The 15,349-nt window shown below is 45.1% G+C and overlaps 1 protein-coding gene across 1 annotated transcript in view; it reads left to right on the top strand.

Moving 5' to 3' along the window:
• The window catches only part of LOC135372621 (uncharacterized), an 86,973-nt gene extending 71,885 nt beyond the window's left edge, over nucleotides 1-15,088 (top strand). Inside the window, exons 4-5 of the mRNA XM_064606139.1 lie at nucleotides 12,188-12,264; nucleotides 14,726-15,088. Coding sequence (XP_064462209.1) covers nucleotides 12,188-12,264; nucleotides 14,726-14,866 — 218 coding nt within the window. The 3' untranslated portion in view covers nucleotides 14,867-15,088. The remainder of the gene's footprint in view (nucleotides 1-12,187; nucleotides 12,265-14,725) is intronic.
• The last annotated feature ends 261 nt before the right edge of the window (nucleotides 15,089-15,349 follow it).

Genomic DNA, 15,349 nt, shown 5'->3' with positions numbered 1-15,349 from the left:
GAACACACATGCATGAAAGAATCATTAATCTTGTTGAAAATATGCACCTCTAGGAATTCACTTGCATGCATTTAAAACACGCAACAAATTCACTGGGGCAAAAGTATCTTACTTTATGTAGTGTACAAAAAGCATGCAGAGTTGAAAGCATAGATCGAGAAGTTGTCCGTCAAAAGAAACTCGTCAGAAAGTTCAAGTGTGAAAAATGTAACTAAGCTAATAACTAAGTTATTCAGTCCGAAACGTAGCTCGCAGTTACAGAGTTACTTAAAAAAAAAAGAACGAGTTACTCCGAAGTTACTTCGGACACAAAATAGCACTACAGAGGTGCAGTTGAGTTCGACCCTGAGTTGCCTGCGTTGAGTTTTCGTTTATGTCCAACAATTCGAACGCTTTACATCTTGTTCCTTGTGGGCACACGATGGTTCAGCTTCATTTCAATTGCAGCAGTTCTTACTTCCTGAACAGAATACTGTCATTGACTGGATATCACGTTTTATAACATAAAATGCCACGGAAGAACCGTAGAGAAAGCAAGGAAATAAGTGGACGTGAGTGAAAAGCGAATCAAAAGTAACTTTGAACTTAGCTTAATTACTTTGGCAAACTTACCTGAAAAGGAGTTCCTCTGAAAGTTACCACGGCGCAAAAGTAGCGAGTTAAGTTATATAGTTACCAAGAAAAGGAACATACAGTAACGAGTTACCTCGAACTCTGGTTGAAAGTGTGTATTTGCATGAAAATCTAGCCTCTAGAATCATGTTCCCTAGTTTCAAGCGATGGTCGATGATTGGAATCAGTACTGCACGAAGAGCACCTTAAAGCTGCAGCTAGTCCAATTTATGTAAACACTCCTGAATTATGCATTTATATGCAGTAAAAGCCACTCCATATTGGATAGGGCAATACTAAGATGGGCAAAAGCATATAAAGAAAAAAGTATTGCATGAAAATTTTGCCTAAATTACAGACTCGTATCGGTGGGATATACTAACACACCAGCCACATGTCTCTTTGGTGCGTTCCAGCATGTTTACTTTACTTAGAGACAATAAATAATTTTTCAACATCGAATGTCTACTCCTTATTCTCCCTGCTTAAGTTTGCGACAATATATGTTTGAATGCAGCCCAAATGAAAATGTGATCCGTCTGATCAAAGAAGTTTCCCAGTGCTACAGCAGTATCGGACTGTACCATCTTGCCAAGGAATATACAGAGAAGGTGACAGCCATGCCTCATCTGCGAAAGAAATTGTCAACGTTGATCATATTCAACAACCAGTAATGCACTCTGCCCGCTTACCTGGTTGACTGCTTCAAACTTGCTGTTGCAACTGGACTTGTGCTACTTAGCCTTTTTATGACTTATTCACTCTACCTCTAGTCATTTTGAACTGTCTTTATCGCCATTTATTTCCGCAGTGCACATATTTCTAGTCGATATGTTCTTACCGTCATAAAGCTTTTATATCACATAATATCATTCTAGTCCTTTGGAAGTGCTTTAGTGCCGTTCGGCATTTCGTGTCATAACTAGTCATATCTAAACTTCCTGTGCAAAGCATAATGTTTATACCTAAGCATATTAAGGTGGTTACATAAACGTGCCAAACATTCCTTGGCATTCCACACCCCCGAGCAGAAAGGAAATGGGAGAAACACCAGAAGCAACACGCTGCACACGCTGATAGACGACAAAGGAAACGTAACACAACAAATACAACACAGCACAAAACCAGCAAATCACATAATCGAAGTTCAAAGTACAAAATTGGAACGATACGACCTCACACGAGTACAAAATAGACAGGAAATAACATGTATGTGACGGGATTTCACACAAAAAACGTAAGGAATCCAATCACGAGGGATTTCTGCAGCGTTTCGTGGCAAAATTTTAGCGAAGCAGCAAGGGAAGCGCTCACAAAGAGCAAAACTTGTCACAGCTTACATGCATTCCAATGGGCTGTACTGGCTCTTTTGAGCACCGCAATATGGCGGCCGGTTGGCGTACCCTTTCCCGCGATACCCTCACCCATCCGCATTCCAGCCTTTATACATAGAGATCAGTGGCACATTCCTCCACCTGAACGCACGGCATCCTGGGAGCTGTCACGACACTGCTGTCTGGGCTATGTACAGGGCACGGGAGAGGACTTGAGTCTTGTTCGACGATGGTGAGTGGCTGATAGGTATGTCTGGCATGCTTATAGACGAAAGGAAATCGCAGTGTACGCACATATAGCACATTTACGACTAAAAGAAGAGGGTAGTGGTTGAATCAGTGAATAAATATAATTCATTTACAAATACATAGCTGAAAATATGGGGCATTATCGCGAGGCGTAACGCGACCTCCCTTTTGCATTCTCACCCCCTTTCCTCGCGTGGAAAGCTTTCGTTATAATCGCACGGAGAGCACACATAGCACCCAATAGTGATGTATTTGTGAGTTTTATTGCATCGTAGGCTATCACATAAAGGATAGCGTGATGGCTGTGCGTACTGCGCGAAGCTCTCTATGTATTGCGCTTGCGCTTTAACCGTCAGCCCTATCCCTTACGTAGGCAAAGGCGATACCGTACGATGCACCGAAACTATCTATTCTCTAATGGGACCGGTCGGGGGTGACTGTGCACAACGTGCCAAGGCTCAGGAGATACAATAGCGAGGGTGTCTCCGTAAAGAACTAGGCTGTGATTGATTGGGAGTCAATCAATGAAATGTCAAACACACAATGGTGTCGAGAAATGTCTTTATCACATGTAGCTGTGCAACCTGACTGATCGGTCGATGCAAACGATATTGTCCACAACAGGAACCCGCATCCTTCTCCGTCTGTGGCGACGTTGTCGTTCTTTATTTAGACAACACTCCTGCGTAGGGGATTGCGGTCTAGTAACACTTGTCGCTGCTGAGTTCAGCGGGAGAGGTGGATGTACTTGACCCAGCAATTTCCTGTAACCTATATTTTATTAATTCCCCCTTCCTCAGGCATGACATGTCACTCTCGGTGTACCGTAGTTCCAAGGCGGTCTTCACACGGGATGTCCTCTTAGGGCTGGTGATAGGTCCGCAAAACAACACGTAACTTCACCTGTACATAACCTGTACTGTTTGTCTGTAAATATATTGTAAATGAGCAGTGTAGCCACTATATCTGTGTCTGAAAGGGAGCGTACTGTATCCACACAATAATAAACATATTTCTTACATTTCCTGTTCTTGGTCAGTTCCTGTATTCATGTACGAATCAAAATGTACCAAGAACATTGTATGTTGGTGCATGCACTAACTTCAAGTACAGCACAATCTGGTCAGTTCTGGAGAAGGTGAACAACAGTGCTTTTCAACATACTGAGTGTACTTGCCCAACTGCATCTCTTTATATTTTCTTCTGTCTTTCCTGGGATATATCTGAATTTTTAACTTGCTGCCGTAACTCTTGTCTACGTATTACTTAAGCATAGCAGTACACATACCCCTTGAGGGATGAGCGTACCATGTTCTGTCAGGTTTGCATCCCCAGCAACCCCTACCATGGTGTTCCAACCCAGCGGAGGCATAATGCGGGAATCCAAACCTATAGTTCGGCTGTGACGTCCACGCGGCGCGTTGTGTCCTCATCCCTTGGGTCAGTCACGTCCTTCACTGTCGTACTGCTAACTCCGCCGGTGCTCAAAAAATTGCTGGGGTTCAAACGTCCGTTGCGGCGAACCTGGTAGCGCCAACTTCGCCACACCAGATGCCGTCCGGCAGATGCCTTAATGATGCCGCATGACGAATTCAAGGAGGAGGCTACCACACTCTTAGAAATTTACGCTCCTAGCATAGTACGCTCCTAGCTAACCAATAACTCGAATGATATCGTCATCTGCCCTGATTTGTTGAAAACAGGGGCCGTACGCCTTTTTCGTTACAATTATTTACAGTATAAGTGTCACAAAAAAGGCGTACGCCTCCCGTTTTCAACAAATCAGGGCAGGTAACGATATCATTCAAACATTCATATCATTCATTCACAACATTCATATAATTGAAAACAGAAACCGTACGCCTTTTTTGTGACAATTATGAACAGTAAGTGTCACAAAAAAGGCGTACGCCTCCCGTTTTCAACAAATCAGGGCAGATAACGATATCATTCGAGATTATGGTTAGCTAGGAGCGTGCTATGCAGTGAAGTTCATTTTTAAGAGTGCACTTCCATTTTTTGTCGGTTCACTTTTTCGTTTCGCCTGCCGGTTGAAGGCCCGGTTATCGCACGGCTCCTGCAATTATTTCACGTGTGCTAGGAGCTCCCTATTCTGCGCTTCGGACATCGCCATTTCGCTTGAGCTGAAAGTACGTTCTTTGCACATATGTTTCGTGTTTTGGCGGTTGTAGCAACCGCTAAACCACGGCAGTGGTGCTTCCTCACCGCATGTAAACTTCCCTGGTGTAAAAAAGCGTAGTTTATTCTTGTAATTATGTGTCTATTCTTGTGCATTCCTTGTAATTAGAAGGTGCAGCAAACGGGGGTATCTGAAAAGCGCGCGAGAACAGTTTCACTAAGTAGCTGACGATTATTGCAAGATTCTCATCGGCTGGGGTGTAGTCACGGTGTTACTACACCATAATTATGATGTCAGCTATTTTTCGGTGGGTAAAATGCAACTAGATTTAACAAAAGAAGGAAGGGGTAGCGTCATGAGAGCGTTCCGCATGTGGGCAGCGGAGGCGCAACAGGCGACGTGTCCGAAGGGCGTTCCTGGCTACTCAGTCGATATCGTCATCTTGAAAATATCACGGTGACTGTTACGAACAGCACTGCCTACAGCGACCACCATAAATGCCATTTGCGATGGGCCACAGGGCTGTTTTGCTGAAAGTAAAGCATGCGACCGCATTACAAAGAGCCTGTTTGCGGGCTCAGGCATAAAACCCACGTCTGCTGAGGTAAAAAAAGAAATTGACCGATTATAAAAGTTCACTGTACAAAAGTATAGCGATGGCTCTCAGGAGTGTACGCTGGTGATGTTCTTGGCTTGAAAGCTGATCACGCTCCACAGATATTTATTTATTGTGGTGCTGCAAGGGCCTTGCGGCATTATATGGAGAACGCATAACAGAAATGAAAATGATTACAGAATAGTAAAAAGAAAGGCACAGCAAATGGATTAACACTGGAAAAATAATGCAATGTCACAAACAGCTAGCTGCATAACAAGAATAGTATTGACTGGTAATACTACAAAGGAAAAAAAAGAGCGGAGAGCGGCTTTGAATGATGAATGATTTACAACTGAGGTGATGGATGAGGGCAAACTATTCCATAATCTAATGGCACGTGGAAAGAAGGAAAAGAAAGAGTTGCTATGGGAGAAAAACGGTTCACACTTCTGAGTCGTCATGGAACCGCTGGATTGTGTAACGCTCTGGACGAATGTGAGGAAGAGCGAGGGACGACGAGCGAAAATGTTTATGAAACAGATAGAGTGTTTGGAGATTACGGCGGTCATCTAAAGGCTCAAGGTCGAGAACTGAAGTTAGAACGGTGACGCTAGTGGTGCGGGAATAATCACATAAGATGAAACGAGCAGCGCGATTTTGTATTCATTCGATAGCATTTGAAACGAAAGACTGATGAGAGTCCATCATACAGCTTGCAAATTTCAACTTGGGCCGGATCAAAGTGAGGTGCGCCAATCGTTTAACTTCAGGAGGAGCAAGACCGAGGTGGCGTCGGAAATAACCCAGGCAGCGGTTTGAGTCACTGATGAAGTGGTCGATATGAGTGTTCCATTGAAGAGTGGACGTGGTATGAAGACCAAGTTACTTGTAGGATAGTGTGTCACTAACTAATGAGTTTGTAAGGGTACAAAGATTGGTGTCTGCCGACGTGGAGGTAATAACATTTAGATGTGCTTAGTGGCATCAACCATGTTGGGCGCCACCAGTCGATAAGACTAAGGTCTGATTGGATGAGTATTTGGTCTTCGGGAGAAGCAACATGTTTATAAACGACACAGTCGTCTGCGATATATTTGGACTGCAGAGATTAGTTCGGAGGTTATTAATGTAGATTATGAATAGTAGGGGACCTAAAACAAAGCCTTGTGGGACACCTGACGTAAATTGAGAAAGCGAGGAACAGTATAGTTAACAAAGGTGTGTTGCTCGCGAGAAGACAGGTAGTTAGTAATCCATAAGAGAAGGATGTCCGGAATGTTTAGACGAGATAATTTAGCGATTGGCCGTCTGTGTAGAACTTTATCAAAGGCTTTTCTGAAATCTAAGAATATTATGTCGGTATGGATGCCTTTATCTAGGTGGAAGGATAATTCGTGAATAAATCAAGCTAGTTCGGTAGTACAGGGAGACCTCGACGAAAACGATGTTGAAACGGAAAGAAGAATGAACTATATTCAGGGAAGTCCATTAGATTTGATAGTATGACGTGTTCGAGTAGTTTGCAAGGGGTGCTAACGAGAGTTATTGGGCGATTGTTCAGAATGCATAACTTCGAGCCGTCTTTGTGCATTGGTATGACTTCACCTATCCGCCAATCGCTAGGTACATCGCCAGTGGAGAGTGACTGGTTGAAAATATCAGTTAGGGAGGGGCTAGAAGTGTGCTTGGTGCTCTTGAGGACTCAAATCCAGAGGAGGAAGAGAGCTCGAGGGAATCAATGAGGTGACAGATGCCATTGAGCGAAACACAGAACTGTGGCATGTCGGCGTACCCAAGGGGAGGTAGGTGGTGAATATTGGGAGGCTTGACGTCGAAGTACACACCGCACAAACCGGTGTTAGATAAATCCGAGCACTCGTTGGTGGGCAAATTATCATCGTCGTTAAGCATTATTCGTTCATGTTGAGCCGGATTAATGAGGCGCCAGAACTTGCTTGGAATACGGGAAAGAGCAAAAAAGGGCGGAATTCATGTTATCCGAACGTTAGGATTGTTTGTGAGCCTGGCCCTTCTGAAGAGTTCCTTATTTTTGTTCAGAGGAATTGTAAGTCTAGGTTAAACAAGGGAGCACACTCGTTCACCTAGACCCGAGCGGTTGGTATAAATTGGTTCATCCAGGACACTAGCTTATTTTTGAAAATTAACCGGCTTTCCTCTGTAGACCGGGAATGAAAGGCTGCTCAAAAACCTGGATAAAATTCGTCCTAGCTCCCTATTAATGGTTTCAAAAGTGGCTTGTTGTGGAGTTTAATTACTTTTGGAGTAGGAAGGGTAGAAGGTTTTTCTAACGTGATATTTACGGGGATGAATTTTTGATCACTTACTCCTTCGCAAGTAACTGGTTGTGAGATAGTGTTCCGATCATTCACCAAGACAGCACACTTGGAATGTTTGTAAATGAGAGTGAGAGAGGACACGGGGAGGACACTGAGAGGTTATCCATGGAACGAGGATGTCATTGTTGATGTTCGACGACTACACAGCGATCACTGTCATCAAGATAACACTTTCCATCAGCAAGTAATTCGCGTATCTTACCTCGAAAGGACGTAACAATGCCTTGGCAAATGACTAAGTGTTTACGTACGGTACGGACGTTGAGACAGAAATATTCACCCACGGAAAATGGCGTTGATTTTAGTCTGTGTCCACACGATAATATAGTCTGTTTCGTCTTAGAACTGGCAAATTTAACAAAACTTTGCATCGTGGAAGTGTCCCACTGGCTTTGTCCCGTTCAATCGCAGTGGCAGTAAGTGGGACGCCAAGGATAGTGGAGCAGAGGTTGACTTTACTTTCTGCCTGAAACCAAGATTCGTTGGCATCGCCCTCAAGACTATAGAAAATGAGGTCCTCGCGCATCGATCTCTTCGCGAGGTTGTCTAGACGACGAGTGAAGTTAGCTACGGTACTCTGTTTTCATGACATTTCCCTAAGGGTTGAAACATCGGACTGCAAAACCTGGCAGAAATGATACATCTTTGACAGCGTTATCAAGTCTGGTTGTGAGGTGATCCAGCCTCGATTCAGTTCCAGCCAGCTTCGAGTGAATGGCTCTGATTTCACAATGCAGCTCTGCGTGCTTAGCACCGACACTAGCCTCAATTTTATTGTCGTTGCGTCAGTCATCGTCGTTGCCCGTGCGCGGACCTGGGTTAGATTCAACGTCGCCGGTCCGTAGCAGCAACTGGGTAGTAACATGTACACAATCGTAAACAATGCAAACCAGTGTCCCTGGGCAGGGTACCACCAACAGACAACGATTACTCGTTCTGCGCGTGTACAGAGAAGAGTTACTCCTCACATGCGTGAATATTGCGAAGCGGTTAGGGAACAGCGTGGCACAGGCCTGCGCAGTGACGACTTCGAAGGATGCACAAACATTTAAAGGTACTGGTGGCACTGGTATTGTTGGCAGGATGGTGTCGATGCGGTTGTAATGATGATATTCGTGATTCAGAATCCAGCGCAGCCATCTACGCCGCCATGATGGTCGTAAGGCTACTTGAAGCGTGGTACGACACCCGGCAGCTCTCGTAGGATTCTCTCGTAACTTACGAGAACCTTGCGACGCGCGTGGTGTGGGTCTGTATTTCCACATAAGTTCTTCGTAACATCCTTTTATGAATTCGACCCAAGTAGGCCTCTCAAACCTGCGAAAAAACCGCGAATCCTCGAATCCTATAGGCAGGGATTCGCGATTCGGGAATCCGAATCGCACTGTCCAAAATGGTGAATCGAGTCTTTCGAATCTACCAGCCACGTTTCTTTGTTTCATTTTAAAACTGGCGCCTCCGGAGTCCGCCGAAAGCCTGATTGGTCGGCGTGTGTTTTCTTGCTTACATTGTTCTCATGTGGTGAAGTTCCCCATTCATCATCATTAATTTATTTGTTGTTGTTGTTGTTCTGGACTGAAAGAGTTCAGGCAGGAACCTAACGTTAAGGTTAACGTTAAAATTTTCAAAAGTTTCTTGGTTTTGCTTCTTATTTTGCTTTTTATTGCCTCCAAAACAGGAGCCAAATGGGCACTCTGGGATCTAGTATATCAGAACCATTGCGCATTTCTCGCGGGGTTCCCCAGGGAAGTGTTCTGGCGCCACTATTGTTTAACATATATATAAACGACATAGTCAAAATATCTAATACTGGAGAGTTTATTCTTTATGCAGATGATCACGACCAGACATAGGAGAAATAATAGAAAAGGGAAACGATATTCTTCATGACGTGAGTCGATGGGCAAGAAAAAATGCTTTGTGGCTTAATCCTGTCAAAACGAAAGCTGTCATTTTCAGGGCTAAAAATAAGGCAACTGATATTCTTCCTGCCATAAACTTGGGATTCTCAAATGTTGAGATTTGTCATACGGTAAAGTTGTGTGTACGGTAAAAAACTTATGTGTGTTTTCATGAGTCGTTATCCTGGGACAATCATATTCACTATGGTCATGCCAAACTTGCAAGCATCACGGGAAGAATATCAAGGTTCAGACAGGCGTTACCCGTTCGTGTCAGGGTCCTGCTTTATAACACGTTGTTCTTGCCATTTCTAAACTACTGTTTTGGTATTTGGGGTACTACAACTACGTCCAATCTAGATTGGGGATTTAAACAGTCGCCAATCCACCAAAGTGACCTTTCAAAAATATGGAATAATACAGGTCATCAATTTTCTTCACTATAAATGTTTATGTATGTACAGAAACGCGCTAAGAAATAACAACTCTTTATTCTTGTCGCTAGTAAATCCCACTATTCAGACAAAAACCTATTGTACCAGGCAAAACGCCAAGTGGCCGTACCAGACAATACGGACATCTTATGGTGCACAAAGTGTTTCGTATATATCTTGCCTCGTTTGTTAAATGAGTTTGGCTTCTTTGGGAATGAGCGTGTGCCAACAAATCGGGATCTCAAAGAATTGTTTGGTAGGCGTTCATGAAATACAATGATAGTGCATGATGTATGTCATTCTCTGATGAAGATTTTGGTCATGTTTTTGACATCTACAAGTGTAATGAAATTGCTGCCAGACTGTAGGTGTCAGAGGCATTTGTCAAGCTCCTGTGGAGCTTTTTTTTTTGCCTCTGGCTCCACCACAAGAATGTGAAAATACATTATTATTTATTATTTGTGGTTTGTTATGTGAAAACAATTCAGACTCAAGAATTATGTATTGCCTGTAGTCGGTGAACAGCACGTTAAAGAAATTACACTTAACCAGAAGTATATGATATATTTTGTCTTAGTTTTTCATTAAACAACTATATCATATTCTGCCTTTTCTCTGGCTTTTCAAACTCTTTTTAAGGAGGGATTCGAAACATTCTTGGATTCGCAGAACGTTCCTAAGACTCGGATTCTGATCCGGAAAATTATGGATTCGTCCCATCTCTAGTTTAAACAGCTCGTAATTGTTCAGCGATTGCGCCAAGAGCAGCTTTGCAGTACTACACTCTTGTCCCGAGATCCCGAAACTCCTCAAAAAGAGAAAAAGAAAGAAACCGAGATCGGTTATATATCGGAAATGCCGAGGCAAAAAAATCCCGACATCGCTGGATTCTACCGACAAAATCCCGGGACTTCAGGACGGCTAAAACAGCGAGGATCCCATGATTTCTGGTGTCAGGACATCACGGACGACCACACTAGTTGGGAGGACTTGAGAGGCCCGCAGTCAGTTGAAGGCACGTGAGATTGAGGACAAGTGAATCCTTGATGGTGCTGTTAATGCTAGGAGGAAGAACGTGATGGTGGGGCTGAGGCTGGTGGTGGAGGGGTAACGTTGAGCAGGGGTTGAAAGTGGCAGGACATCGTCATCGACGAAAGCTCGCTTTAGCCTGTCGATATTTACAGTTGTAGATATGGTAAAGAACTTAGACGTGCGGCCTATCGCGGGGTGCAGACCAGAGTAGGGCAGACCAAGAGAGCTTTCTTGGTACACTCTAAAAACAGAACATCATCACATAGAACACTTTGCGCTATCCACTGCCATCGCTTCTGATTCGAAGAGAGAGGTCGTACACCTTTTTGTGGCAGTTATCATATATTGAAGTTGCCACAAGAAAGGCATACGCCCCCTCCCTCTTCGAATGAGAAGCGATAACCGTATCATTCGTGCCAATGGTTGGTGTACAGTTGGCTATGCGGTGAAGTTCTGTTCTGAGTTTAGCCTGCGTCTGCAGGTGATGTGATACTCTGTGCAACACCATGTGCATGTCATGACGTGAATTGTTTTTAGACGTGGTACGTATGCATTCGAAGATGTGCCGAAGGATAGGGGTTGGGATTTGTCGCTGGTTCGAATGACAGTAAATTAAGTAGGGAGAGTATAACGCCGAACCTGGGTTCTGCGCTACTGCAGACAATGTCCAATCGAAGTGCAGTGCGGATGCCTAGGAGGACGAGCGGAATTCCGTGGATCTAGTGCGATGGGCTATCATAAGTCATGATGGCAGCCTTCAAGTGTCCGTGGAAGTATTTCATCAGGGCATTCGAAGTCGTGTTGTAGTAAGTGTTGCGACAGCCTGTTTCAACTAGAAGGAATAGTTATGAGAAGATGAGGCAAGCCAGCTGTTGTGATGACTGAGGAATTAACACACTGAGTTAGGGTAAGAGCTAATGCGAAGGCTAATCCCACACAGACAGCTCAGAACAGTTGTGCTTCAAACTGCCTGCCTCTGCTGCCGATGCAGCGGGACGGGACACCGAACCATGCAATCCACTAGGATTTCACGTTTTACATTCTGTTCGACGAGAGGATGTCACTGAATTCCCAAAAACAGGTTTTACATAACAAAAAAAGAAACTACTTGAACTATACTTATACAGACTTTTGCCACAGACTGAGGCTTTTTGCATTCGTGTTACGCATTAATTAAGCTGATTTGGATGATTAAACTCAAAAATTGCTAATCAAATGCAGTATTTTCTTACTGAATTTTGAAGCATACGGCCATAACACACCGTTCCAATCAAAATCACGAAGTTTTTCGCAAGATTTTGGCCAAAAGTTTCCCAACCGAATATCAATCGCATGGCGTAGTGCGCTCGCTGATATTGGCGTTTGTGAAACTATTGGCTGCACGTGTCGTCGGAGAAATGTGTAAGAGAAGTAGATTTCCAGAGAATAACAAATGCTTTAAAGAAAACTTTAATTGCCTGTCACAATGACCGCGAAGTACAGTTCTGGAGAACGCGATGATAGAAATTAATGTGGAATCTATTCCTACAGTGGGTTCCATTACTCTGGATTTGGTTGAGGAGGACAACATCACACCGCACCAGACTGTGTTCGAGACTGTTGGGAGGGTAAGGCACTTTCAGTTCGATTAAGTAATCTGCGCGTCATTCTACAGTTCCTTCCTGCCATTACTGGCGTAGTTCTCGCCTCCGGGGAGACAAGTGGGAAACTTATGCCTCCCCCCCCCCTCGTATTCTTGCTTCCCAAAAGTTGTATTTTTGCGCCCCTTCACGCGTGCTCAGGGGGTGCAGTCGCTTACCCCTTCACAAATTGAACCTGCAAAATCAAGACTAAAATAAGCAGAAGCAACATCGGCCACGAACTTATTCTTGTACATGCTTACCAGACGGGACGGAAGCCCAAGCCTGCAGCCACTGCTCGATACGAAGTGCAGGACAACAGGCTTGGATGAATATACCTGAAGCGTGATCACACACCTGGTGAAAGCTGACAGACGACTACCAAACACACGCATCAGCTTACCCCTTACGACGCAAAACCGCATCCTCCTTTGTTCTCCATCCAGCCATCCGAGCGAGAACCGTTGGAACGCCTATTGGCAACCACGACCTGCTAGATTATAGCGACCCCTAGGCACCCCTTCCAAGAGCGGCATTTGGAGGCAAGCGGTGGTGCTACTCATCGACCCGGTTATTGCTTCTTCAATTTTTGCAATACTTCATGCTTCTACAAATCTTAGTGTATTCGCACAAGCGCTTGATGTCCCACGGAAGATGCTATTCTCTAGAGTTGATTATCGTTATCACACTACGGGTTTTCAGAGCTGTTGCTATCCTCTGCGACGGTATTCGTATGTCCGTTTCTGCGTGTTCCAAATTCCATTGCCATCATGATGTAGATCTCGCGGGTAGATATATAGGCCTCCTAGCGGATCTTGCCTACGGGCTCCTCTTAGAGGTTGTCGGTTATGAAATGGTCCTTATAATGTAGTAGGTAGTGGCTGCAACTTGCAATGCTTGCAAAACTTCCAGGTGATACCAGTGGCGATGGATGTTTCTTGGCGACGAGAGGCACAGAGTTCCGCCTGCGCATGAAGCGGGCGGAACTTGCAATGGTACGAATGATAGGGTACAGTCATCACGCGTTCCTTACGTGGACATCGAAACCTTAATTTATTCACACATGCCATATCCACAAAAATAAATGTGTAAAAGTAAGTAAGTAGTATACGCAAAGTGGGTTGATGCGGTAGGGGATGCTGGAAGGTATGATGTACAAGTCACGAATCCGCAGCTCCTTCCTTCTGGAACAATTGTGTACCCGCTCTCTAACGGTTATCGCTTGTGTAACGCTTGTGTACATCAACACACGGATCAACACGCTTCTTTGGAGAGGTACACAACGAGCATCAGATTGAGAGCGTTTTAGGGAAGCTCACATGCTTTCTGTGATGGGTAGTTATCTTGGACTATCCAAATCCCAGAGCAAAAGGGTTTGCACCCCGCTCCCTTTCCTCTGCCACCATCATCTCTCTCGTCCCTCTTTAACCCTCCCCGCCCCTCTCTACCCTGGGTGCACCGAGCCGATTCTCCAGAGCAGGCTGACCTAACCTTGCCTCTGGTGCAATTCTGCACTAAATCGCAGGGCAACCGTTGAGAGCACAACCCGAACTCAACTGAACGCCATCTCATTTATTGGTCAAGCGCTTTGCTGCGTTGACTACAGTGGCGATCGTGCTGCCCCAGTGCCCCCCACCCAGCGATGTCGTGGGAAGCGACCGATGGTGCAAAGGTGGGAAAGACGTGACCAGGGAGGTGGGCCAGATGACGTGAGGGAGTGGGGCCCTGCGGGTGCGGAATAGAGGTGTTGTCGCTGTGGGACATTCTTGATAGGGGACGTTGAGGTCAAGGGAAATTGAATGTCGGGATCACCCATCTTGCAAGGAAATGCCAGGACAACCAATCGGAAGGAAAACCCCAGATCAATTGAATCCGTTCAGATTTATTGATCGCTCGTTTTGCTGCGCTGACTTGGTTGACGGCGGTGCTGCCACAGCTCTATATCACCCCACCCAGGCACCCACGGAGCGGTACGGTTTCTCCACCGAAACTTACGCAAATGGTTGGAGCGCCATTCAGTGTCAACCCCTCAAGGAGCGTTGGAGCAACTCGTGCGACAATGGCACTACGGTACTAGTGCTCGAAATGTTGAAGGGCCGCTGCCTTCATTGACCATTCATATACCCGCGTGAAAACGGTATTATGCGTTGAAAATGCGTAGCTTGGGTTGGTGATTTCAATTGATTCGTTAAAGAATGAGCCATTATTGCCGCAACTAATCGATCGGGTAGCCACTTCTTATTCTGGTAACGCACTGCATCTCTCCGCTATCGGAACTTGAGCACGTGGCTCACGAATCCAACACCAAAATCTCTACGTATTCGATGCTTTGCTCGCACAAGTTCTTCTTTTTCTTTCTTTCTTTTTTTTTTCGTTTAGAACGATTAGTGACCTGCGTTCCCTCGTGTTACGTTATATCGGGTTGTTGACTCCTTCATGCCTGTCGCAGCGGAAGGCCGGTAGAGATCCTGGTGACACCCCAGCAGCCGATCTATCGACGACCAAAGAAGGATCGTCCACACGCAGTACCGTGGTTCGGACAACTCGTCGTAGATGGCGGAAGGACACTCCGGAAGAGACAGACAGTTAGGTCAAACGCCTGAAAGACTCCCACGCTACGGCGCCCAAGGGAAACTAAACTATGTCTTTCTCGCAAGCACCGGGTGATCGTTGCGTGCGGTTTCTATTAGTGTTTTCTAATTGGAGCGGAGTTGCCAGAATTTTTGGAACATGCTGATTGACGACTAACATTATGACGTCCCTCTTGCGTGCATGTAATACATACAATATATATGTACAATAAAACAACTTTAGTTAAGGCGATGTTTCGTGTTTGATGACCGGATGCGAAGCTGTACCCCATTGCTCGTGCTTGATGAGCTACAGAGTGTGGGCCGAAGTCCTACGTTGTAGTGTGCTGGATTTGACCATAAACGAAGCAACGGTCAAAAAGAGAAGGTGAGAGTCCAGCTAGATTAGAGACATTGTGGGCGTGTTCCCGATAGGTTCGTAGGGCACGTGAGTGAGACGCATGTGTTTTAGATTTTCTAGATCATGACAGTGACGGCACCTT

Source organism: Ornithodoros turicata, unplaced genomic scaffold, assembly GCF_037126465.1.
Source record: "Ornithodoros turicata isolate Travis unplaced genomic scaffold, ASM3712646v1 Chromosome16, whole genome shotgun sequence".
Classification (NCBI taxonomy): Eukaryota; Metazoa; Arthropoda; class Arachnida; order Ixodida; family Argasidae; genus Ornithodoros; species Ornithodoros turicata.
This window is presented reverse-complemented; position numbering and strand designations above follow the sequence as displayed.